The sequence below is a fragment of the Sorex fumeus genome, unplaced genomic scaffold, assembly GCF_029834395.1.
Source record: "Sorex fumeus unplaced genomic scaffold, SorFum_2.1 ptg000006l, whole genome shotgun sequence".
Lineage (NCBI taxonomy): Eukaryota > Metazoa > Chordata > Mammalia > Eulipotyphla > Soricidae > Sorex > Sorex fumeus.
In genome coordinates, this window is record NW_026606063.1 from 19611473 (window position 1) to 19638591 (window position 27119).

Consider the following 27119-nt stretch of genomic DNA (forward strand, 5'->3'; position numbering starts at 1 on the left):
AGAGTATCATATCATCTGCGAATAGTGAGAGCTTGATTTCTTCCTTTCCTACCTGAATGCCCTTAATATCTTTTTCCTGCCTAATCGCTATTGCAAGTACTTCCAGTACTATATTGAACAGCAGTGGAGAGAGTGGGCATCCCTGTCTCGTCCCTGATCTTAGAGGGAAGGCTCTCAGTTTTTCCCCATTGAGGATGATCCTTGCTGTAGGCTTGTGGTAGATGGCTTTAATTATGTTGAGGAAGGTCCCCTCTATACCCATTTTGGCTAGGGTTTTCATCATAAAGGGGTGCTGGATCTTATCAAATGCTTTCTCTGCATCTATTGATATGATCATATGCTTTTTATCTTTTCTTTTGTTAATATGGTGGATTATGTTGATTGATTTCCGAATGTTAAACCATCCTTGCATCCCTGGGATGAATCCTACTTGGTCATGGTGTATGATCTTTTTAATGAGTAGTTGGATTCTATTTGCTAGTAGTTTGTTGAGGATCTTTGCATCTGTGTTCATCAGGGATATCGGCCTGTAATTCTCTTTCTTTGTGGAATCTCTGTCTGCTTTTGGTATCAGTGTGATATTTGCTTCGTAGAAACTGTTTGGAAGTGTTTTTGATATTTCAATTTCGTGGAAAAGCTTAAAGAGCATTGGGAGTAAGTCCTCTTTAAAGATTTGGAAGAATTCACTAGTGAATCCATCCGGGCCAGGACTTTTGTGCTTGGGGAGACTTTTTATTACGATTTCAATTTCCTTGATGGTGATAGGTCTGTTCAGGTATTCCAGGTCTTCTTGGTTCAGCCTTGGGAGTCTGTAGGAGTCTAGGAATTTATCCATTTCCTCGAGGTTTTGATGTTCCGTGGCATAAATCTTCTCAAAGTACTCCCTGAGGATCCTCTGAATTTCTGTGGTTTCTGTTGTAATGACCCCCTTTTCATTTCTGATTCGGTTTATTAGGGTTTTCTCTCTCCCTTTCTTTGTGAGTTTTGCTAGAGGCTTATCGATCTTGTTAATTTTCTCAAAGAACCAGCTCTTGGTTTCATTGATCTTTCGGATTGTTTTATGGGTTTCCATCTCGTTAATCTCTGCTCTGAGTTTTATTATTTCCTTTGTCCTGTTCGGGTTGTGCTCCTTTTTTTGGTCCTTCTCCAAGCTCTTAAGCTGTGAGGTTAGGTTACTTATGTGTGCTCGCTCCTCCTTCCTAAGGAATGCTTGTAGAGCTATAAACTTTCCTCTTAACACAGCCTTTGCTGTGTCCCATAAGTTTTGGTAACTCGTGTTCTCATTTTCATTCGTTTCTAGGAATCTTTTGATTTCCTCTTTGATTTCCTGTCTAATCCACTCGTTGTTCAATAGTGCACTGTTTAATTTCCAGGTGTTTGATTTAGTTTTCTGTTTTTGTGTGTGATTTACTTCTAATTTCAGCGCATTATGGTCTGAGAAGATTGTTGATACAATCTCTACCTTCTTAATTTTATGGAGGCATGTTTTGTGGCTCAGCATGTGGTCTATCTTGGAGAATGTTCCATGTACGCTTGAGAAGAATGTGTATTCAGCTTTTTGTGGATGAAGTGTCCTGTATATATCTACTAAGTCCCTTTCTTCCATTGTTTCCCTCAAATGAAGTATGTCCTTGCTAAGCTTGAGTCTGGTTGATCTATCAAGAGGTGACAAAGCAGTGTTGAAGTCTCCCACTAGTATTGTGTTGCTATTGATGTCTTTTTCCAAATCTATGAGTAGTTGTTTTAAGTACTTTGTTGGTCTCTCATTAGGTGCATATACATTTATTATTGTAAGTTCTTCCTGTTGTACAGATCCTCTGATCAATAAGAAGTGGCCTTCACTGTCTCTTATGACCTTCCTCACTCTGAAATCGATGTGGTCTGATATAAGGATGGCTACCCCAGCTTTTTTATGGGAGCTGTTTGCCTGTAGAATTGTTTTCCAGCCTTTGACTCTGAGTCTGTGTTTGCTTTGACTATTGAGATGCGTTTCTTGCAGGCAGCAGAATGTTGGGTTCAATTTTCTAATCCATCCTGCCACTCTATGTCTTTTAATTGGTGCATTTAGCCCATTGACATTGAGAGAGATTATTGTTATGGGATTTTGTCCCATTGTTCTGTTAAAATTTGGTGTATTTGAGGGGCCTTTCTTGCCTTAAAGTAGCCCATTTAGTTGTTCTTGTAACCATGGTTTTGAGTCTATGAAGTTCCTGAGCTGTTGTTTGTCTGTGAAACTGTGTGTTGTTCCTTCTATTATGAATGAGAGTCTCGCTGGGTAAAGTATTTTTGGAGAGGCATTTATTTCATTGAGTTTTTTCACTATGTCCCACCACTGTTTTCGGGCCATGAGGGTTTCATCAGAAAAATCAGCTGTGAATTTTAAGGATGCTCCTTTGTAAGAGATTTCTTTCTTCGATCTTGCTGCTTTCAGAATTTTGTCTCTGTCTAAGGTTTTGGTCATTTTGATCAGAATGTGTCTTGGGGTATTTTTATTCGGATTTCTTCTAGCTGGTACCCTTCGGGCCTCCTGAATGTGGTCACAAGTTTTCTTCAGCTCTGGAAATGTTGTAGCAATGATGTCTTTGACAGTTTCTTCTTCATCGAGGTTTTCTTCCTGTCCCTCTGGGACTCCAATAATTCTTATGTTACCCCTCTTGGCTTCATCACGATCTTCTCTTGCCATCTGTTCCCGAATTGTGAGTCTCTTTTCCATTTTCTGCTCTTTTCTGGAGAGTCTCTGAAGTTCATCTTCGAGCTCACTGATTCTGTTCTCAGCCGCTGTTACTCTGCTGCTGAGGCCTTCCACTGAGCTTTTCAATTCGCCTACGAGATTTTTCAGGTCTGACATTTCTGATTGCATTTTCCTCATTTCTGCCTTCAGATCCTCTTGTCTTCTATTGGCATTGCTTTCCATTGTTTCTTTTAATTCCCTAAGCATCCTAAGTAGCTCCCTTCTGAATTCCTTGTCAGAGAGGTTGTCTAACACTACAGTACTGTTGGTGTCATCTGGGCTAGACTCTTCAATGTGAATGTTTGGTGGGCTTTTGCGTTGCTTTACCATTGTGAGAGGTGTGGTTTAGTCCTTCACGTTCAGTGTTACTATTCTGCTTGATATGCAGTGTGAGTTAAGATAGGCTTATGAGTTATTGGCAACTGTGTTTCTAGTGGCTGAGCTAAAATAGAGAAGTTTCCATCTAAGAAGTTAGCTTATGGTTCCTATGGCATATGTAGTGGGAAAATATTTCGCGGCCGCGTTAGCGGCCGCGGCTCCGGAAAGAGTCCCTGGCACTGGGCGAGAAGTTGGGAATGTCTCCTGTTTGGAATTGGAGCCGTTCAGCTTTGTTGCCCAGAGCTGGGCCTCTGTGCCCGTCCCACGCGGATCAGGGGTTGAAAACCGGCTGTCTAGGAGCTGTTTCTAGCTGCGCGTGCCCAGAGAGGAACCCAGGCCCTTGGGGGCGGGCTGTACCTGTTGGAATTGGAGCCGTTCAGCTTTGTTGCCCAGAGCTGGGCCTCTGTGCCCGTCCCACGCGGATCAGGGGTTGAAAACCGGCTGTCTAGGAGCTGTTTCGTCTAGTATTTTTTTATGTTCATCTTTATTCTGTAGATTCTTTGAGAATTGTATGTACTATTTATCTGTATAATAGTGCATTTTAATTAACTCCATGTGCTTTATTAATATTAACCAGGAAGATGAAGCTCAGGAAAACAAAATCAAAATGAAAATGGTTGAAAAAAATATGGAACAACAAAAGGAAAATATGGAACATCTTAAAAGTGTGAAAATAGAAGCAGAAAACAAGTATGATGCAATTAAGCAGAAAATTAATCAGTTATCAGAGCAAGCAGATCCTCTTAAGGTATGTCCATCATTATTATATGTGAATTTTATGTCTTAATTTGTATCCAGATTATTCACTAGATAGATTATCCTGAATAAATTCTTAGTTAAGTGTGAATATAACCACATGAAAATGAAGTGTATAAATCAGATTCTTACCATTGAAACAATTAAAATTCAGTACTTTGGCTCTTACTTCATGAGAAAATATTGATAAATTTCTCTTTTCCAAACGTTGCAAATCGTTCCTTGTATATTTTATGCTTTTCTCTTTTAGAAACAGAATTAGGGACATCTTACCGTGCTTTATTGTTTCTATGTTTATCTCTCTGTTGTCCCAACATTTCTTAATAATAAAACTTGAGTTAATATAATTCAACCTAAAAAAATGCTAGTTGATTCTATTATTATGATTCAGTTAACATTCACTTTTTTCTTAGCTCATGCTTTTAAACAGGAAAATAAAAATTATTTAACAATTATATTTGTGATGTAAATTTTTTCCATGTTTAATGACTTTATTCTCAGTAGCTTATTATTCTTTATTCAGTAGCTTGAATAACCCAGTTATTCACAAACTTCATGTTTCATTTATAATAACACTATAAAGAATATTTTAGAGTAAAGAGATATGTTGATATTATTTAAATATCCTGCCCCCCTCCCCCTGTCCTGAAGGGCTAGTACAATGGTGCCGTGAGAGGGCTCTTGCCTTGCATGTGCAGGTTTGATCCCCACCGTACCACATGTGGTCCCCAGAGTCCTAGCAAGAATAATTCCTGATCATAGAACTGGTAACCCTGAGCACCACTGGGTGTGGCCTCAAAACAAAACAATAAATATAAACCGCCCCTCTTTTTACAGGAGAACTAGCCCCCATTTGAATAAAAAATTAGATAAAAAGTTTAAGATAATTGCACGGATGTGGTTTTTAAGCTATAATTGTCTTCATTTTTAAATTATGTCTTCTGTAATTTTTGGTTAGGAGAATATTAAAGGAAACTAGGGAGTTGCATAGGAAAAAAGTCCTTTTTTTTTTTTTCCGTAGCAGCCCTGGTGTTGTGGGGATGCCCCCATTGGGACCTCGGGAGCCTTGGGTGATGGGGTTTGGACCCAGGGCTTCTGCATGTGAAGCACTTGCTCCAGCTCTTTGTGTCATTGCCCTAGCCCCTAGAAACAATAATTGTTGTTTTTGGTGGGTTTCTTTCATCTGGTTGGGATTTTTGCCTGCCATAATAACCCAAGGTAGTTTTGAATATATTTTCTGTTTGGGATAAGAATGAAAAAATAGGAAAGCCAAGTGATAGGTTAACTGAGTAATGAGAATTTAAAACTTAGATTTTTAAGTAGCTTAAAATATGGAATAGCTTAAAGGGGGCTAGTGTGCCTGTTTTGGGCTCTGGAGGTCCAGGTTTGTACCTGGCACCCCACAGTTCCCCACACACCTCCAGGAGAAACTTCTGACTCTGAAATCCCGTTTCAGGAATAGCTCCTAACCACCTCCATGTGTGGCCCAAAAGCATACAAAAGTTGGTTTTAAAGTGAAGAATGATAAGGTATTCAGGATGGTAGTATAAAGAAAAGCACAAAAGACAGTAGCTACTATAGGAAATAAGAACCACAAAGACAAAGCTCAGGATAGAAAAGAAGACAAAACACTGGAGAGGTACATCAAGGAATAAAGTGCTTTTCATGAAGCTCACCTCAGTTCAGTCCCACAAATTGTCCCCTGAGTGCTGACGGGGTTACTCTCTAGGACAGAGCCAGGAATTGCCTCTGAACGCCATAGGTGGTGACCCCAAGCCCCCTACTCACAAAGATTTTGTTTTGAAAAGAAGATACCATTAAGACAATAACATAACTAATAAAAACTTCCGGAGTAGACGAGGTGAAATTCAGAACTCATTAGAATAGTGAAGTTGTGACAAAGATTTCAAAAGATTTCACATGTAATAAAACAATGTAAGGGTCAAAATTGTGAAATTTGTTAAAACATTAGACTAGCACCTAAATTTTTTTATCCCCAATTTAAAATTTAAATCAGAAAATGATGAAGAGTACATTGTGTTCTGTTCTTTTAGGGACCTCTAGGCTAAAGCAACTCCTGGAATTGGGAGTCCATAAATAAGTTCAAGAGCAGAAAATATGGGCAGAAGGCAATAAGAATTCTTGATCTTAGCTCTTTGCCTTGGCTGCAAATAACTGAAAGCTAGGAGGTGAGTCCTTCAGTGAACCTGCATGCAATCGGCCACTAGCCAAGAGGCTTTGTCTTCACAGCACTCATCATACCAGCCTTCAGTCTTAACACAGGACCGAGATGATTTGGTTAACAAAATGATTGACAACTGTTATCGTGATATTTTAGCAGTTTCTCAGTTTGCTTTTAGGACTTTGGTTCATATTGATATGCTTTTGGGACTTTTCTTGAAATTTAGCTAACTTTATGCATTTTTGTTCATTTAAACTTTTGCTCATGAATTTAGTTTGTTGGACAGTGTGTGACCACCAGTAAGCTTGCAGAGAGAGATGGTCTACATGGATGGAGTAGGAGAACCTCTTAGAATCAGAGAGAAAAAGGCAGTTTCTGTGGGATGATGACTTTGAAAATTTCAAGAGCTAATGTTATGTTGTTGTTGTTTTTTTAAACTACCTAAAGTAGGTTTATTTGAAATTTAGAATAGTAATACACAAAGGGGTAATTCTCAAATATTGTTTAGTAACTAAGTTTCTTATTCAAGCACCTTTTTGTTTGTTTGTTGGAGGGAGTGTGAGGATGGGTTCACCCTGCATGCACAGAGCTTACTCCTAGTTCTGAGCTCAGGGTGACTTCTGGCAGACTTGAGTGACCATTTGGCATGCTGGGGATTAAACCTGGGTCCATGTGCAAGGCAAGTGCTCTCCTGCTGTATGATCTTTCCATGTCCCGTTTAAGCATCTTGAGAATGAAACTTTCAAGTGATTTTCTTTTTTCTAGCTTTTCAGTCTGTTGCTTTGGGGATGGGATCTGTACCCAGGCAGGCTGGGAACTGTGCAGTCCTTGGGGTCAAATCTCAGGCTCCCGTGTGGAAAGCATGCCCTTCAGGCCTTTGAATCGTTGGACCCCGTCAGTCTATTAAACTCTTCAGTTTAGACTCTTAACTTTAAATTATAAACTTAAAACTCGCAATAAAATGAAAATTAATAAAATACTTTCTTGCCTCCATTCGTTTTATATTTGATAATACCCGGTAGCACAGCGGGTAGGGCGTCTGCCTTGCATGCAGCCAACATGGCCGACCCGAGTTCGATTCCTCCGCCCCTCTCAGAGAGCCCAGCAAGCTACCGAGAGTATTCGATATGCCAGACACAGTAACAACAAAGTCTCCAATGGAGACGTTACTGGGCCCGCTCGAGCAAATCGACGATCAACGGGAGGGCCTTTACTTTACTTTCTTGCCTCTATTCGCTTTATATTTGATAATACCCAGAGCGTAAATGTATTAATGACAAATCAAACAACCACGATAAACGGAGGAAAAGGCAGTTCCTTTCATCCTCTAAATTAAACTTTTCCTTTGCAAAATTGGAGGAAGGATTAACCTGCACAAATGTGTTACCTTTGGCACCACAGAGGTCAGTTGTTTCTTCATGGAAATTTTAGCTCTCTTTATTTGTGACAAAAATGATTGGCAAATAGGCATTTCTTAAGCCATTTCAATTTCCTACTATTTTTATTATCTCCTACTATATAAATTGCATGCATTTTCTTTTATTCTCTTTGAAGTAAAGGAACAGCTCATCACTGTCTTCTGTGTATCTTGGATATTTTTGGGTTTTTTTGTGTGTGAAGTAAAAGTTTATTGGGGAGATAAAGGGAGGGAAGAAGAGAGGTAGATTTAGTTACATGCTCAAGAGAGAATATGGGCTTCTCCAGAGTGGTGGGAAAGCAGAGTGCACATTCCAAGCAGGGATGTGTGGTCCATTTCCCCGGAAAGCAGAAATGGGCCCTCGGGTATGAAAGTCCACATGCTGAGAGAGGAGATGCGGGCATATCATGTGCACCTATTGTTTTAATTCTTAACAGAACACTTTGGGGGGTGAGAGAACACCCAGTAGTGCTCAGGGCTTACTTCTGGCTCTGTGCTCAAGGATCACTTCAGATGGGACTCAGGGAACTGAGTGTGGTGTGGGGTTTTGAATCCAGGCCAGCTGCCATAAGGGAAGTGTCCTACCTACTGTACTATCTCTGGCCCTTAACACAACTCCCTAATAAAGTCCTTATCGGGTTGCAGAGAGAGTATGGCAGATTTGCCTTGCATGCTGCTGGGCTTGGTTTGATCCCCAACATCTCATACGCCCCCCCCCTCCCCCCCAGAACTGCCAGAAGTGATTTCCTTAGTGCAGAACCAGGAGTAACCCCTGCCCCGTGCAGGGTGTGGCCTAGAAACAAACAACAACAAAAAAAGCTGTGTCAGAGGTCTGTAATGGGTGATAGTTATTTTTAGCAGGATAAATAAGGTGCATTTAATTGTGGTCCTAGGTCTTAGGTCTTTATCCTGTTACAAAGGGTAAATACTTTTTCAATACTTCACAGTTTTTAAATACTTCACAGGTTCTTTTCCTGTATTTGACTAAGTTTTTTTTTTTTAAGTTTGAATTACAGCAGACTGCAGGCATGGCCTCCTGAGGCTGCTTCTGTGGTCTTTGCGACCCCTACTGGTGAGGCCCCCCAAGTTAGAACAATGTTCTCCCGACAGAAAAACTTTTAAAAAGCACAGTGTGAAAGAACAGTATTATTTGGATAGAATTTGCGTATAACTTTATGTGAGTGTTCAGTTTGATATGGGGCCAGTGAGAGTAAGTGATGGGCAAGGTGCTTGCGATTGCACGTGTCCAGCCTGGGTTCAGTCCCTGGCATTACCACACATGTGATCCTTGAGCACAGAATCAGCACTAAACCCTATGCACAACCTTAGGAGGTATGTAAGTGTTGCCCAGAGGACCTCGGATGTGTCTCAGAAGTGCGCGCGCGCACGCACACGCGTTCACTTTGTTAAGATTCAGTACCTATATAGCTTTTCAACTACACAGTTGGAATGTATACTTAGTGCGCAAATGTTTTTTTCCTTCTGTTTCCCTTTGTATCATTCCCTTCCCACATCCTTGCCCTTGTCTCCAGGAACCCACCAGTCTGCTTTCTAGTAATACAGTTTGTACATTTTCATAATTTTTATATAATGAATTAACATATTATGCCCTTTTTTTTGATTTGTTCATTTTTCAGAATCTACCTTGTCTATCACATAGTATATAGAATATTTGTATTTTTTAAGAAAAATAATTGTAGGGCTCTGAGAGAATAGTACAGTGGGTAAGGCACTCGCCTTGTACGTGGCTGACCCGGTTCTGTTCGCCTCATCCCATCTGAGCACTGCCAGGAGTGATTCCTGATTGCAGTGAGCAATAACACTTGAGCACCGCCGGGTGTGGCCTCCCCCCCCAAAAAAAAGAGAGAAATGATTGTATTTTATGAGAAAGAGAAAAACAAGTATCATACAAGTTACTGTTTGTTATACTATCCACGTTGTTACTTAACTCAATAATTCATTTCCTTTAATTGATGGATTATTATTCACTGTGTTTGATATGATACAGTTTGTCTTTTCATTTTCTTAATGGTTAGTACCTGAGATAGTATCCAGTTGGGGACTATTACAGATAAAGCAGTGCTGAACCTTTGTGTACATCTGTATATCAAATTAGGTGAACAAAATCTAACATAGTCTTATGGGGACTTTAAGATCAAGAGCCATTTTTTTTTAAAATAAAAGATTTTAGAATTCCAAGCCCACCAAACTCCTGAATAATTTGGAAACAAATATTTTAAAACAGAAATTACGGGGGAAAATGAAATGATACATTATTTTCTAATCATTTTGGAATCACACTGAAGATTGTTAATAGGAAGATAGCAGATACTTCAAAGCTAACATGTTTAATCGTGGTCCAAACCAGTGTGTAAGAGAATTTTTTTTTAATATTTTGGACCAAATTAAAGCAAAAATACAGTTTGCCAGAATTTATGTCTGATAGCTATGCCAATATTCAGAATTTTATAGCACTGAAGATTATATTAGAAAGAGAGTTTTGCAGAAAAGATAAGCAGACAATACTCAGCACACTTGTGATTTAAAAAGTAATCTTTTAAAGTAATGAACTGCAGCATGTTAAAGAGTAGTCAGCCTGCAAATGACTAAAAAAAGCAGTAACAATTTGTTTTCATCTTTTTTTTTTCTCAGTATAGTGTTGAAATTTCTAGTCAGAACATACGCAAAAAAAAAAAAAAACATACGCAGGACAAAGAAATTAAAGATACCCAGGTTATAAGTAAAGAAATAAGGACAGTCTCTATTGCATGTGATGGATTGGAGCGATAGCACAGCGCTAGGGAATTTGCCTTGCATGCGTCCGACACGGCCAACCCGAGTTGTATTCCTCTGCCCCTCTCGGCGGGCCTGGCAAGCTACCCGTGACTTATTCGATATGCCAAACACAGTAACAAGTCTCACAATGGAGATGTCGTTACTGGGTCTGCTCGAGCAAATTGATGAACAACGGGAGGACAGTGCTACAGTGCTATATTGCATATGACAAAACTATCTAATCCCAGAATCTACACGAGAACCCAAACTAATAAATGAGCCCGGCAGAAACAAATCCAAACTGAAAATACAATACCATTGTGTTTTCATATGCTCACAGTGAACAGTGACATTTTAATGCCACTCAGTTACTCCAAATATTGAAATACTGCTATGCAAATTTATCAGCTTATCAGCAGGACTTGCATCTTGGACAATCCATGAATATGGATTTGTCTAGTCTCAGTTTTCCATATAAGAGAACCCCATGTTTGTGGGTTTCTTGGTTTTGGGGACTACACCTGGTTAGTGCTTAGGGGGGTACGCCCAGGAATTGCCGAGGGACTATATGGAGTGTCTGGGATCATACCCGGGGCATCTGCATGCCAGGAAAATGCCGTGCCTTCTTTACTGTTGCTCTGGCCCCCATGTGTGTGTTTTGCCTTTGATGTTTTGAAGGTTCTGCTGGGGTCTAGCTGAGTACTTACTTTACTATTGCAGCACCTCATAATTGGTGCTCTATGAGTATTCCAAATATTGCTTAGTGTTACTGAGGGCTTTTTGAAGTCTCTTCTTTCTACTAATTGTTTTACCTAGAATCTTTATTAAAAAAAAATGATGTAGTTGCTAGCGTTAAAATCCTTCCTTCCTTTCTCTACTCCAGTTCACCTATTTTTTAAAAAAATTATTAAAGCACTGAGCACTGTCCTCCTGTTGTTCATCGATTTGCTTCAGTGGGCCCAGTAATGTCTCCATTGTGAGACTTATTGTTACCCTGTTTGGCATATCGAATACATCACAGGTAGCTTGCCAGGCTTTGCCGTGTTCATGAGATACTCTCGGTAGCTTGCCGGGTTCTCCAAGAGGGACGGAGGAATCGAACCTGGGTTGGCCGGGTCAGCCGCGCACTAGACAAACGCCCTACTGTTCAAATAGGCTGTTCAAATAGACCAAGTGCTATCGCTCCAGCGAAAATTAATTAAAGAACTATGACAAAATTATTGATAGTTGCATGTTAGGCATATAATATTTCAACACCAGTCTCACTGCCAGTGTCAACTTCCTTCCACCAGTGTTCTCATATTTCCTCCTCATCCCAACCTGCACCCGTCCCACGCCTGTCACCTTGACAGGCACATTACAAAGTTCAGTGGCTGTAGCTTAGATCTCATGTTTCCAGTGTTAAGTCTGTGCTCTGGATACATAACTATACCACTCCGACTTTACCTTTTTAAAAAGAGTTTTTCTGTCAAATGACCTCTTAAGTATTCCAAACTTGTATTGGGTCTTTCTATACTAATGTTGTTTCCCACGAAAGTAATTGCCTTCCTTTTTTACAAGAACATTAAAAACACCATAATCTTTGGAGACTTTTTATGAGAATTTGGAAGAATGATTTGATATGCAAGTTTTGGGGAATCCCTGATTTTTGTTTACACACATAGACTGTGAAGTCTTACACGTCTCTTTTCAAGCGGTATAATCCCCTTTGCCTTAGTGAATTTTAGTGAGTGGATTTTTTTTACCTCTACTAGTAAATCTTTCATAGCAACCTATTCTTGATAGATTGCTTTGACTCTTTTCAAACAGGATGAATTAAACCTTGCAGACTCAGAAGTAGATAACCAGAAACGAGGGAAACGGCATTATGAAGAAAAACAAAAGGAACACTTGGACACTCTGAACAAAAAGAAACGAGAACTGGATATGAAAGAAAAAGAGCTCGAGGTTATCCACTGTTTTTCCTTTTCCTTGTTTACGAACTTAGTCATGATTATTAAAGTAGGGTATTTTTTTTTAAGTGTGTCCTCTTAATGTCATATTTCCAAACACAGCCCATGTGAGGAACATACGCTTTGTAGAGAGCAACAGCTGTTTTGTTAGCTCAGGAGAGACAGAGGCCCAGGGAATGTCTTTAAATGTGGCTGTTCAAATGACCAAGTGAAGAGGGCCTTGGGCATGGCTCTTGAAATCATGCCTGCATGACTTGGAGCCTGCACCCTTCACTGCTCTGATAGTTCAGGAAGCGCCTGGTCTGACAAGTGGGTAGCAGCTTCTCATTAGAACAAGACACTCCTTCCTCGGAGTAGTTGGGGTGAAGGCGAGGCTGGAATTGGCTGCTGCTCACATCATTGTTGAGGCTCTTAAGTAGCAGCTCCGTTTCCAGAGCCAGATAAGCTGAAGACAACCTTTAACTAGTAGAGATGATTTCCAACTTTTATTTCCATAAATCTTAGGAAAATGATTTAAACTCTATAGTCCATTGCTTTAAGGCTAGTCACATGAAAATATAAATATAAAAATGCTCTGTATTTTTAAATATTTTACAAGCAGGGAGTTGGGGTCTTTTAGTTTCTTTTCAGTGCTATTTGATATTCAGGCTTCATCCTAAAACACAAAAAGTTACCTCTGATTTTAGCACCCGGAATGTCTTTTTTTTTTTTTTTTTTTTTAGCAACTAATTTACAGATTGTTTCACTAGAAAGTTTTGGAAATCTTTCAGATTGCTAAAGTAGAGTGCAATAAGACAACTATTTCTCAGTATAAAGCTTACAAAAATTGTATTGATGTTAAATGTAATTAAGCTGTACTTAACATATTTTCATAATCTTTGCATATATTGACACATGCAGTATAATGGTTGTTAAATCCAAGAAGGGCTTTAAATATATCAATTTTTTTTTTCTCCCCTTAGGAGAAAATGTCACAAGCCAGACAGATCTGCCCAGAGCGAATAGAAGTGAAAAAATCAGCGTCAATCCTAGATAAAGAAATTAACAGATTAAGACAAAAGATACAGGCAGAGCATGCTAGTCATGGAGATCGAGAAGAAATAATGAGGTAGGTTGTTGACAACTTCCTGCATTAGCGTGTGTGTGTGTAAGATTAAAAACTAGATGTTTTACGTGTGTATCTAAATTTGGGTTACATTTACTCTGGCAGATAGGTTTGGCTAGTCTTACCAAACTTGGTGTTTGTATCAAACTTCAGTCTCATGCATGCATTACAAGCAGATTCTTACTATTGGGTACATCCCTGGCCCACAGTAGTTCACTCTTCTGACTTATTGAGAAACTTAATTATGGACTGACGGTTGCTATTTTTAATGCCTGCAGAGTTCAGGAAAATAAATCTGAACATGAAAATAATAACATCAAAATTTTAAATGACATTTGATATTTTTAAAAGTTGCAATTTTTACTTTTAACTATGCACTGTAGCACTGTCCTCCCATTGTTCATCGATTTGCTCTAGCGGGCCCCGTAACGTCTCCATTGTGAGACTTGTTGTTACCCTGTTTGGCATATCGAATATGTCACGGGTAGCTTGCCAGGCTTTGCCATGCGGGTGAAATACTCTCCGTAGCTTGCCGGACTCGCTTGAGAGGGGCAGAGGAATCAAACCTGACTCGGCCAGGCCGGCAGCTTGTAATGCAAACGCCCTACCGCTATGCTATCACTCCAGCCCACTTTCAACTATATCCTATATTATATAGCCATGAAAATACAAAAATGTCTGAGTTACCATAGCTTTGCTAAGGAAAATTTGAGTACAGAGTTCAATAAGAGTCCATAGTGAGAAGAGAATGTGTAGGATACATCCTATCTTAGATGCTCTGTGCATGTTAGTATTGTTATTAAAATCTTCGATTTTATGCCAGAAGACTTCAAAAGCTTCGATTTGGCTAACTGATTTTGTTGTTCTAATCCAAAATTAGAAAAGTAACTTGTGTTCATTTATTATAGCATTATTCATAAGACTGAGAAATTAGAAGCATGCAACTATTGAATGAGGTTAAATATAGTAGTAAATTAAAGCTGTTATACTTTATGAAGCCCCTTGGCCTGTTAAGAGCCTGGAGACCAGTGATCTCAATTCTATTTTCAAAATATTGGAAAACAATGCAAAGACAATACCATACATTATCTAAAAGAGGAAAAAAATTGAATATTTTAAAATGCGTTGTACAAGTGCATACAATGAAAAGTTTCCCTTTTTCCTATCCTGCATCAAATCCCTAGCCTTTTATTTAATATACTTATTGTGCTTTGCAAATGCAAAATAACAAATATTTTTCATTGTTGTAGACAGATAAAATATAAAATATATAATATATATAAAATATAAATTTTATTTAAAACATGTTTTCATGTTTTAAATACCATTTTTCCCCTTTTCTGTAAATGTTATATGTGCTTTCTATTTTTCTCTGAGTTTTCCCGTCAATTACCTCTAATGATTCTGCATTCATATAAAAGTGATATATTTGATCTTTGTGTAAAAGTTGTTAGTATTTTTTTTCAGTTTATTAAGTAATACTTTATAGTAGTTTCCTTTTTGTCATGTACAAATTTTATATCTACATTTTTTTTATTTCCATATAATATATTTTTAACCATTAACAGAAAAGCCTTCTCTGTTCTTAAATAATTGGTCTGGAACATGACTGTTGTTTGGTTTCTCCACTGTCTTCACTTTTTTTTGCTGGCATAGCTAATAAGCAATCTTTTGGGGAGATTCTTTATGACCAAATTCGTATCCAGGTTTTAGTTGCATTTTCAGCCCTAGAGTTAACTGTCTGCTAAAGATTACTGCCCAAACCACTTTTTGCTATATTGATTATAAAAATGGTGACTTTCTGTCTCACCTAGTCTTCCTTATTTATCAGTTATTATAAAGGAAAGAAAAAGCTTCCTTCTTCCCTACTTATCTGCTTATTCATTTAATTACTTGGTATTTGCAGTCAGGACCGAGATATTCCTATTTTTATAATTATAGCAGTTATAGTCTTTGCTATGTTAATGCCTAAAATTTCCCATCTTGCAAATTGGAGCCAAATGGAGGCCCCTTCAAGCTGGTTACTGTGTACTTTTAACATGCTCACTTCATATATATATATATATATATATATATATATATACACACACACATATATATATATATTTGCACTTACTTAATTTCAGGCATAACAAGATATATCAAGCCTTATCCTTTGCCTTTCTTGACCCAGCTTGGGGGTTAGTCACTTCGCAAGGACCTTGGGTTCCTGTTAATGAGAGCTATTGGTTAAGAAATGCAGTTTTAGAGAACACTGAAGGAAAATCAGTGAATCATCCAACTAGTAATTAGTAAACGTTTATTTTACCAAAACCAAAAAGATCGTTTGCAAACCAGGAAATCTTCATCCAGAACCTGTGCTGAGTCCAGAGAGCAGGGGTGGGGTTCATTGTTGCAAAGCAGTTTATGTAGTCACAGAATTTTCCACAGTGACTTGATTTTTTTCAGTGATCAAATAGAATAGTAGGATTTTCTTAAATACAGGAAATATTGATCAATGATTACCTTATATTAACCTTGGAAAGCAGTTCAATTTTGCTGATGACTTATTTCCACAGGCTAAAATAAGAAAGGAACCAGGTCAGGTTAGCCTTGGAAAATAACCTGTCACTAAACTTGGCGTGAACTAAATTGATTTTGTGTGTTCACTGACTTTTCAAGGCTGGTCTTTGTCTTTGATTTAATGGAACCAAGGGAGTTCATAGTTACTGACGTATTTCATTTATGTGACTTCCTGTGACTACTGCTGAAAACATGAGTTCATAGTTATAGCTCCATTTCCGGTTGTGGTCTAGTCTGTTCTTTACCTTACTACTTCATGTTTCTCTATTCTTCTGCAGTGGAAACCCTGGCTCTCATCAGCATTGTTTGCTCAGTCCCACCATACACAGTTTCAGAATTGCTACACCCATACTACTACAAAAAACAAATTTCTACTGAAAAGCATTCAAGAGGTGCTTGCTATTATTTTTTTCCTAGTATGTAGCAAATTTACCATGTTCTAAAATTGTTTAGGTATTTTTCTCCTCTTACTATTACTTGAATACAGATGGTTCATTCATTCCTGTTTGCATTTAATTTTAGATTTCTCCATCCTACTTTATTTCAATTTATTGGGACTGTGTAAAATTTAATGCTCCCTAAACTCAACGTTATATATTCAAAGATTTTTCTCAGAGAAGTATCTTTCCTCAATTGTCCTTCCACTCTACCATAGAGAGGTGTGGTAGAGTGGTGCCTAGAGGTTTTTTTCACCTCCAAAGTACACAGGTCCATACGTGTTTGATTTTTCCCTTAATTCCTCAATTGAAAACCACTCTGTTGGTCGCGGGTCTTCCCATTTTCTGTACAACTTCACTTGTACCCTGTTGTGTGTGTGCGATTAGTCAGTACACCAGAGTTCACTCTGTTCTTCTGCATATGCATGTGTTATTTCCAGTTTTGCAGTTACATAAGATGTTGCTCTGTGTACTTGAAGCATATGTTTTTTCTTATTGTTGGATGTTTGTCTGGATTGCTACAGCAAATTTCGAAAACGAGTTTAGCAGATTAAAGCATGATGAGCAATGATTTTATTATTGCATATTGCTAAATTCCCCTTATGGAGTTTGTGTCATTTTTGCATTTTCACGAACATTGTATTACATGTGGTTTGGGGTTCTTTTGTTTTGTTTTGGTGAGGAGGCCCTACCTGGTGGTACTCAGGGCTTATTCCTGATCTCTGCTCAGGAATCACTCCTGAAGGGTGCAGGGGACCATGTGTGGTGCCAGGGATTAAACTGGGTGGGCCTTGTGAAAACCTTACCTGCTGTACTAGTTCTCTGGCCCTTGCAGTTCTAGTTTAAAAGCCAAATTTCTTTGTTACTTTATTATGGGGTATTTAAAAAAAAAATTCTTTCATGTGTTTTTTGTTTTTTTTTTCCTTTTAAATTTAGATGAATTGGTAAAAAGTAAGTAAAGTAAAGGCCCTCCCGTTGATCATCGATTTGCTCGAGCGGGCCCAGTAACGTCTCCATTGGAGACTTTGTTGTTACTGTGTCTGGCATATCGAATACTCTCGGTAGCTTGCCGGGCTCTCCGAGAGGGGCGGAGGAATCGAACTCAGGTCGGCCATGTTGGCTGCGTGCAAGGCAAACGCCCTACCCGCTGTGCTATCGCTCCAGCCCCGATGAATTGGTATCTACTACAAAAGGCAGTATTTTTTTTGCCTTCCATTTGCTTTTAGAAGGTATATTGCAGATACTTCCTAAGCTCTGCACCTCAGGGTTCCACGCAGATATTTTTCCCTCCACCATCTCTAGGTCTTAGACTTTGTTTCTGCCCTGGTAGTAGCTCCTCCTAGTCAGGGCAGTCTCGACTCTAGATCCTGCGCAGCATTCGATGCTCCCTGTTCTTCCCCATTAACTTGAGCTGAGATTGTACTTTTCCTTTTGTTTCTTTGAATGGCATTTATTTACTTAATATTTTGTTTATGAATTAGGCAGTATCAAGAAGCACGAGAAACCTATCTTGACTTGGACAATAAAGTGAAGACTTTAAAAAGGTTTATTAAATTGCTAGAAGAAATAATGACCCACAGATACAAGACTTATCAGCAGTTTAGAAGGTAAGTGCATTTTTGGCTTTTCCTTGTTGCACATTTTTTTCCCTTACATATTAGTAAATCAACCACATGGTTCGCGGTCACATAGAGAAGAAATTGCCTGTTTGCTTTATTGGCCAGTGCATAAATTTCCATAATTGAATCAGAGAATTCTGGAGATGAAGGTCTTTTATACTCAGCTTATCCAACTTTTCCATTCAGTAAGTCCTTTGAATGAGATTTCATTGGTTCTAACGCAGCCTAAGTCGCTCTTAGATATGACCTCAAGACAAGCCACTGTCTGAAGGAACCTCTTGACCAAGGTCTTGGTTGAATTACTGTGATCTGCTAGTGTTATACGGCTCCAGCAATAAAAGCTCTATTTTTGTTCCTCCTCTATTGTCTACCTAATGCAGAACCTGAAATAAGATAGAAAATTGATCTGTGTATTGATTGAATAATGAAATATAAGATCACGAAAACTGAATGTGGCAGAAATATGCAGATTTACGGGAATTGATTGACTTTCAACAAAAATCCCAACCAAAAGAAAGAAATCAGAGATTGATACAACCTTTGATATAGTTGATATAGTTGGATCCAACACAGCCCTTCGCTTTTTCTCTCTATAGCTGGCATTCTTGCCTCAGTAATCTTTTTGCTTTCTTTGCATTTCAAACTCTGTAAATTTTAAGACTGCAGAAATTTTAAAATGTGTCTATATGTATCCATGGAGCAATTCAGAAAAGGCCATAAAGAAAAATTAACTTTATATGTTGGACTATATTTCATAATCGAGTTATAGGTTAAATTTTGAAATAAGTGTTTGGTTTTACAAGCATGTTATTGGAACTTGGGTGACATTGGTTTATCAATATCCTTTTGAGACTGTTTTAAAACCCTAATAAATGGGACCTGTGAAGCAGCACTTTTCTGAGTAACCCACTCAGACCTTGCTTGTTAAGAAAGCCTCTGCTTATGCCACTGGCATCAGGAGCTGGCTTGGGCTCTGAATAATCTCGGAATATTTTCTTTGCTCGGAATAGCTTGCACACATGTCTTGATGGGCTGAACACTCATCTTGACTCTCTCAAGGTCTGTCTCTAGGTTCTCTGTACACTTCTCCCTGTGCTGTGCCTGCTTGGGGAACCAGAGGCACCTTGATCCAACACCTATTCTAGCTCCAATTCCTCAAACGGGGACAGTTTCCACTCCCCTGTACAGTTTCTCTGACTACTCATTTCGGGCATCTTTCAATGTGACTCCCAACTTTAAAAGATGGTTTTAACTGGAACTGCCTGCACTGTCTAATATCCAGAGTCTGGAACGTCTTATTTCGTATACTTTGTCCACGTTTAGTTTCAGGCAAAAGAATAAACCCAGGGACTCTTGCTACTTATTTCCCAGAAGCAGTAGGATTTGTATTTATATCACTATCCAGGAAATTGATCTTAAAATGTTTCCTGTAAATGTAAGTAAGGTCTTACCTTTTATTATCTTGTACAGCTCTTCACCACTAGTGTGTTCTACATGATTTCCCCAGTTTCAGGAGCTAAGTTCTGTTTGTTTCTTTACCCTGGGGGGATATAGAGGACTATAAAATTTGGATTTTCATAAATGGAAGAAATTAAAGAAAATGTGTGTTACTGTGAAAGAGAAGTTAATGGAAAATTTCAGAAACCAAGTATAGTAGTGGTTGGTATGGCAGCAGAAGGAAACGCAGACTGTCAGTGTTCTGTAGCCTGGAGACTTGAGGCAGATTAGAAAGGGGAGTTGAAGGGCAAAAGAATGAAAAAAATTGTCTCAAGGAGATGAGTGTTAGACTCAGTAAAAGCAGAGATCATACGTCTAGCTCATTTATCCAGTCTTAATTTCTAAATACTGTTCTCCAGAAAAATGCGCTCCTTGAAGAAATGACTGGTTCAAGAGAACTATGAAAAATACAGATGAGCTTCTTGCTTTGCCATAATATAAGAAAGTACTCAAGAAAATAATGCAAAGCAATGTTAGAAGACATAAGAGAGAGATTACAGGAGCTCCTATTAGCAAAATATTGGCAAAAGCTAGGACCGGACAAGAAAAATTAATAAGGATAATTATGGAGGATAACCCAAGGAATAAAATAAAAAATATGTGATTATCATAGATTAATAGGAGGATGGAAAATCAAGTTAGTAATTAACTTAATCAGATAAGGTCAACTTAATCAGATCAGGTTGTCCTTATCAGATTCAGAGACAAAATAGTATAGTCTGCATTATGCTAGACACTTTAGAAGGCATTATAGGCACAGAGGAAAAAAAAAATAATAATTGACTTTATTCTTTTTTGCTGTTGTAAGTTTAAAGGAGACTGGCAAGTGGATAGGTCATTTATTCATATCTTGGCACTTCTCTCATGTAAGACTTTCTGTATTTGGCTATTCTTTATATAGTTTGTTGAATAAATGATGCATTCATATGGACTGCTTATAATATAATTAAGTATTATTGTGAGAGGACCTCTTCCTTCATTTTACAGATTTTTATTATAAAAGGAAGTGTTATAGTTGAGGGATGTCAAGTGGAATATAAAACAAAAAGATAGGAATAAAAATCCTATAAACAGCTGGAGCGATAGCACAGCGGGTAAGGCATTTGCCTTGCAAGCGACCAATATGGCCAACCAGAGTTCGATTCCTCCTCCCCTCTCGGAGAGCCGGCAAACTACCGAGAGTACCTCTCCAGCACAGCAGAGCCTGGCAAGCTACCCGTGAAGTATTCGATATGCCAAACAGAGTAACAACAGAGGTGTTGGAGGCCTCCGTGTCCTTGTCAACACAAACTTGGCCAAGAGCATTGATTCATTCGAATGCCTAACAACCCAAATCGGACGTTTACATTTGAATAGATGTGGCTCCACTGCCTGCGGTTTCTATCTTCCTTGTCTATGCACCAACATCTCATTATGATGAAAGAGAAATCGAGAAGTTCTACATGGAGCTAGAGAAGTTCTATAAAGAAGACCACACCTTCTACAAGATCATTGTGGGTGATTTTAATGCCAAGATAGGACCGAGAAGATCAGCTGAAGAACTTCACATCGGGACCCATGGCCTAGAATGGAACGAACAGGGTGAGAGACTGTCTGAGTTCATCATGTCGACCAAGACCATTCATGGTAACTCACAGTTCCAGAAGGCAGAATCTAAACGATGGACATGGGAGTCTCCTGGTGGACGATTCCACAACGAAATAGACCACATCATATTCAATCGACGGTTTTGCCTGACTGATGTCGCTGTTGTCCCAAAATTTCGAACGGGATCGGACCACCGTCTCCTTCGTGCAAAATTCTACTTCACAGAGCGGGGAGAAAGGGCTGCAAAGTTCAAAAAGAGAACTCCCAGAATGACCACCAACTGGGAACTCTTTGGTACTATTGCGGCAACATGGGAAGATGCCATTGTTGACAACATTGACGAGGAATACGATCGACTGGTTCAGCACCTCCATGAATGTGCGAGGAACGCCAAGAGAGAGATAGCCACAAAAAATCGCCTATCTTCGAAAACTCTTGCGCTAATTGGCCAGCGTGGATTGGCGCATGCCTCAGGCAACCGCAAGCTAACGTCCGAGCTCGCAAAGCAGTGCAGAGATGCAATCAAGGAAGACCTCAAAGAGAGAAGAGCAGAAGTACTGGTAGATGCAGCAGAAGCTGGGAAAAGTATTCGTAATGCCCGCCTGTCCTTCGCCAACTATAAGACCAAGATGACTGCCCTCCGACGTCTTGATGGATCCATGACATCCTCCAGAACGGCAATGGAGAAGATTATCCATGACTTCTACTCAAATCTCTTCAATAGCCATGTCCACTTGCCGACATACCAAATTCCACAGGATGGATATGTCGTTCCCAATGTTCTCCCTTCCGAAATCCGACACGCCATTTCGTCGGTAAAGAAACAAACAGCACTGGCCCAGACAAGGTCAGACCTGAACACCTGAAGAACCTGCCGTCAGTACTCATCAATACACTGGCTCGGCTCTTCACTCGCTACCTGTCTGAATGCAAGGTTCCGTCCCAATGGAAAACTAGCAGGACCGTACTACTGTTCAAGAAGGGAGACATCCATGACATTGGCAACTATTGCCCGATCTGCCTATTGTCTGTCATCTACAAGTTGTTCACTCGAGTCATCCTAAATAGGATTGGCAGAACACTAGATGAAGGACAACCATGCGAGCAAGCAGGGTTCCGCAAAGGATTCAGCACCATCGACCATATCCACACGATAACCAAGCTCATTGAGATTTCTCAGGAGTTCAAGATGCCGCTCTGTTTAACGTTCATTGATTTAAAGAAGGCCTTTGATTCTGTTGAGACGGAAGCGGTCATTGAAGCCCTAGCCAATCAGGGCATTCAAGCCCAATACATCAGGATCCTCCGTGAGCTGTATTGCGGATTCACTACCAGGATCTCACCATTCTACAAAGAAGTGATCGTTGATGTCAAAAGAGGGGTGCGGCAGGGTGATACCATTTCACTGAAACTCTTCAGTGCCACCCTCGAGAACATCATGCGACGACTGGAATGGGAAGGAATGGGAGTGAAGATAGATGGTCGGCAACTACACCACCTCCGCTTTGCTGATGACATTGTTTTAATAACACCAAACATCAGCCAAGCGGCACAAATGCTGGCTGACTTTGACCGTGAGTGTGGGAATGTAGGACTACAGCTGAATCTTACGAAGACAATGTTTATGAGAAACAGCCTTGTTCCTGACGCCCCATTCACTCTCAACGGAACGACCATCTCCGAATGCAACAGCTATGTGTACCTAGGTCGAGAGGTCAACATGACAAATGACCTGGCACCCGAGCTGCGCAGGAGGAAGAGAGCGGCTTGGAACGCCTTCAAGAACGTCGAAGAAATAGCTAAGAGGACGAAGAACCTCCGGCTCCGGGCACATCTCTTTGATTCCACTGTTCTTCCTGCATTAACATATGCCTCAGAGACCTGGGCCCTACGCAAACAAGATGAGAACGCTATTCAGGTCTCCCAAAGAAGAATAGAAAGAGCTATGCTTGGAATATCAGGTTTCACTCAAATGAGAGAACGAATCCAGAGTTCTGACATCCGTCGACGATCAAGGATCAGGGATGCTGTCTCATTTGCCAAGGTGTCGAAAATCAGATGGGCTGGTCACGTAATGAGATTTAAAGACGACCGCTGGACTAGAGCTGTTACTGATTGGATTCCATGGGATGTCAAAAGACCGCGTGGCCGCCCACCTACCAGATGGTCAGACTTCTTCGTCAAGATCATGAACGATCGGTTTGAGGCTCTTCATATTCCCGGAGCGAATAGATGCCATTGGGCTACACTAGCACGCGACAGGGACAAATGGAGACGTTACTGGCGCCCGCGCGAGCAAATCAACGACTAACGGGAAGTTAAGTGATTAAGTGATTAAGTGAATGATGGAGATGTTACTGGGCCCACTTGAGCAAATCAATGAATAATGGGAGGACCGTGACCATGACCATAAACGGTGAAGAGATAGTACAGATGTCAAGATGCTTTCCTTGTGAATGGCCAACCCATATGCAGTGCCCAGTTGGATAATAGTTTGCTGCTCCCACAGGGAGCTTAAGGTTTATTGAGCCACTCCTACAACAGAACAACTGAGGCACAACTAACAATGCTATATTGCTTTTCTCTTTTCCTTTATGTCATTTGTATGATTTATTTAGCAATGTCCTTTTTGTATACACACAGGAAGACAATCGATGCTGTGCTATGTAACTTGGGCGTTAATTTATTCCAAAATAATATTTACTCCTGGGCATCTGTATTTTGGGTCAAACTCTGTCATGACCCAAAATTGGTAACTGAATAAGGACCCTGCTGGGGTTAGGAAGACTTACCTGGCCTGAGGACTGTGGTCTGGAATATATAGTGAGATGTCCTCAGGAGGAACCAAACTTTCAGCTTGATAACTACTTTTTTTTTTTTAATTTATTATTTATTTATTTATTTATTTATTTTTTTAGTGAAACACCATGAGGTACAGTTGTAGATTTACAATTTTTTGTGCTTGGGTTTCGATTATACAATGATCAAATACCCATCCCTCCACCAGTGCCCATTTTCCACCACCATGGATAATATCCCTCCCACCCCCATCCCTCCCATCTCACCCTGCCTCTGTGGCAGGGCAATCCCTTGTGTTCTCTCTCTCCTTTTGAGTTTTGTGGTCTGCAAAAGAGGCTTTGAGTGGCAAACATGTTCAGTCCATAGTCTACTTTCGACATGCATCTCCCCTCCTGGGAGGATCCTCCAAACATCCTTTATTTGGTGCTCCCTTCTCTATCTGAGCTGCCCTTTACCCTAGAATGCCTGGCTGGCTTCTAAGCTATGGAGTAATCCTCCTGGTGTTGATCTCAGCTATTCTTGGGTATTGATCTCATATTTTGTTTCTTTTTATTCCCCAGATGAATGCAATCTTTCTATGTCTTTCAGCTACCAAACTCTTTCTGACTCATTTCGCTTAGCATGATACTTTCCATGTTGTACCACTAGTATATAAATTTCATGACTTCATCTTTTCTAACAGCTACATAGTACTCCATTGTGTAGATATACCAAAGTTTCTTTAACCAGTAATCTGTTCTTGGGCATTCAGGTTTCTTCCAGGTTCTGGCTATTGTAAAGAGTGCTGCAATGAACAAACAAGTGCAGATATCACTTCGACTATACATTTTTGCCTCTCTGGGATATATTCCCAGGAGTGGTATTGCTGGGTCAAATGGGAGCTCAATTTCTAATTTTTTGAGAATCGTCCATACTGTTTTCCAGAAAGGCTGAACCAGTCGACATTCCTACCAACAGTGAAACAGTGTCCTTTTCTCGCCAAATCCGCGCCAGCATCAGTTGCTTTTGTTCTTTTGGATGTGGGCCAGTCTCTGAGGTGTGAGATGGTATCTCATTGTGGTTTTGATCTGCATCTCCCTGATAATTAATGATGTAGAACATTTTCTCATGTGCTTTTTTGCCATTCGGATTTCTTCTTTGAGAAAGTTTCTGTTCATTTCATTGCCCCATTTTTGGATGGGGTTGGATGTTTTCTTCTTGTGGAGTTCAACCAGTATTTTGTATATCTTTGATATCAACCCCTTGTCAGATGTGTATTCGACGAATATCCTTTCCCATTCTGGAGACTGTCTTTGTATTTTGGTCACTGATTCTTTTGAGGTGCACAAGCTTCTTAGTTTAAGATAGTCCCATTTATCTATCTCTGTTTTCACTTGCTCGGACAGTGGTGTGGCATCTTTGAAGATACCATTAGTTTCAATGTCATGGAGGGTTTTTCCAACTTTGTCTTCAATGTACCTTCTGGTTTCTGGTCTGATGTTGAGGTCTTTAATCCATTTTGATCTTACTTTTGTACATGGTGTTAGGCAGAGTTCTCAGCCCATTTTATTGCATGTAGCCGTCCAGTGATGCCAGCACAATTTGTTAAAGAGGCTTTCCTTACTCCACTTCACATTACTTGCACCTTTATCAAAGATTAAATGATCATATGATTAAGGGGAGGGGAGGTGTCGGTGTATTCAACCCTGTTCCATTGGTCTGCAGTTCTGCCTTTGTTCCAGTACCATGCTGTTTTAATTATTACTGCTTTTAGTAGAGTTTGAAGTTAGGGAGGTTGATTCCTCCCATTTTCTTTTTCCCACGAATTGCTTTAGCTATTTGTGGGGGCTTATTGTTCCATATAAATTTCAGGAGTGTTTGCTCCATTTCTTTGAAGAATGTCATGGCTATCCTTATAGGGATTGCATTGAATTTATACAATGCTTTCGGTAGTGTTGCCATTGTGACAATGTTAAGTCTCCCAACCCATGAGCAGGGGATATCTTTCCATTTCCTCATGTCCTCTTTTATTTCCTGAAGTAGCGTTTTGTAGTTTTCTTTGTACAGGTCCTTTACTTCCTTAGTTAAGCTGATTCCTAGGTACTTGATTTTCTGGGGCACAATTGTGAACGGGATCATTTTTTTCATGTAGCTTTCTTCTCTCTCACTGTTTGCGTATAGGAAAGCCATGGACTTTTGGGTATTGATTTTATAGCCTGCAACTTGACTATACGAGTCTGTTGTTTCTAGGAGTTTTTTGGTGGAGGTTATTGGGTTCTCTAAGTATAGTATCATGTCATCTGCGAATAGTGAGAGCTTGATTTCTTCCTTTCCTACCTGAATGCCCTTAATATCTTTTTCTTTCCTAATCGCTATTGCAAGTATTTCCAGTACTATATTGAACAGCAGTGGAGAGACTGGGCATCCTTGTCTCGTTCCTGATCTTAGAGGGAAGGCTCTCAGTTTTTCCCCATTGAGGATGATGCTTGCGTGGCATAAAGCTTTGTGGTAGATGGCTTTAACTATGTTGAGGAAAGTCCCCTCTATACCCATTTTGGCTAGGGTTTTCATCATAAAGGGGTGTTGGATCTTGTCAAATGCTTTCTCTGCATCTATTGATATGATCATATGCTTTTTATCTTTTCTTTTGTTGATATGATATATTATGTTGATTGATTTCCGAATGTTAAACCATCCTTGCATCCCTGGGATGAATTCTACTTGGTCATGGTGTATGATCTTTTTGATGAGTAGTTGGATTCTATTTGCTAGTAGTTTGTTGAGGATCTTTGCATCTGTGTTCATCAGGGATATCGGTCTGTAATTCTCTTTCTTTGTGGTATCTCTGTCTGCTTTTGGTATCAGTCTGATATTTGCTTCGTAGAAACTGTTCGGAAGTGTTTTTGATATTTCAATTTCGTGGAAAAGTTTAAAAAGGATTGGGAGTAAGTCCTCTTTAAAGATTTGGAAGAATTCACTAGTGAATCCATCTGGGCCAGGGCTTTTGTGATTGGGGAGACTTTTATTACCATTTCAATTTCCTTGATGGTGATAGGTCTGTTCAGGTATTCCAGGTCTTCTTGGTTCAGCCTTGGGAGTCTGTAGGAGTCTAGGAATTTATCCATTTCCTCGAGATTTTGATGTTCCGTGGCATAAAGCTTCTCAAAGTATTCCCTGAGGATCCTTTGAATTTCTGTAGTTTCTGTTGTAATGACCCCCTTTTCATTTCTGATTCGGTTTATTAGGGTTTTCTCTCTCCCTTTCTTTGTGAGTTTTGCTAAAGGCTTATGAATCTTGTTAATTTTCTCGAAGAACCAGCTCTTGGTTTCATTGATCTTTCGGA

The 27119-nt window shown here is 39.6% G+C and overlaps 1 protein-coding gene across 1 annotated transcript in view; it reads left to right on the plus strand.

Annotated features, from left to right (window-relative positions):
- The window catches only part of SMC6 (structural maintenance of chromosomes 6), a 91991-nt gene that overhangs the window by 53230 nt on the left and 11642 nt on the right, over positions 1–27119 (plus strand). Inside the window, exons 20-23 of the mRNA XM_056124774.1 lie at positions 3687–3857; positions 12049–12186; positions 13154–13299; positions 17777–17902. Of these exons, the coding sequence (XP_055980749.1) occupies positions 3687–3857; positions 12049–12186; positions 13154–13299; positions 17777–17902 (581 nt within the window). The remainder of the gene's footprint in view (positions 1–3686; positions 3858–12048; positions 12187–13153; positions 13300–17776; positions 17903–27119) is intronic.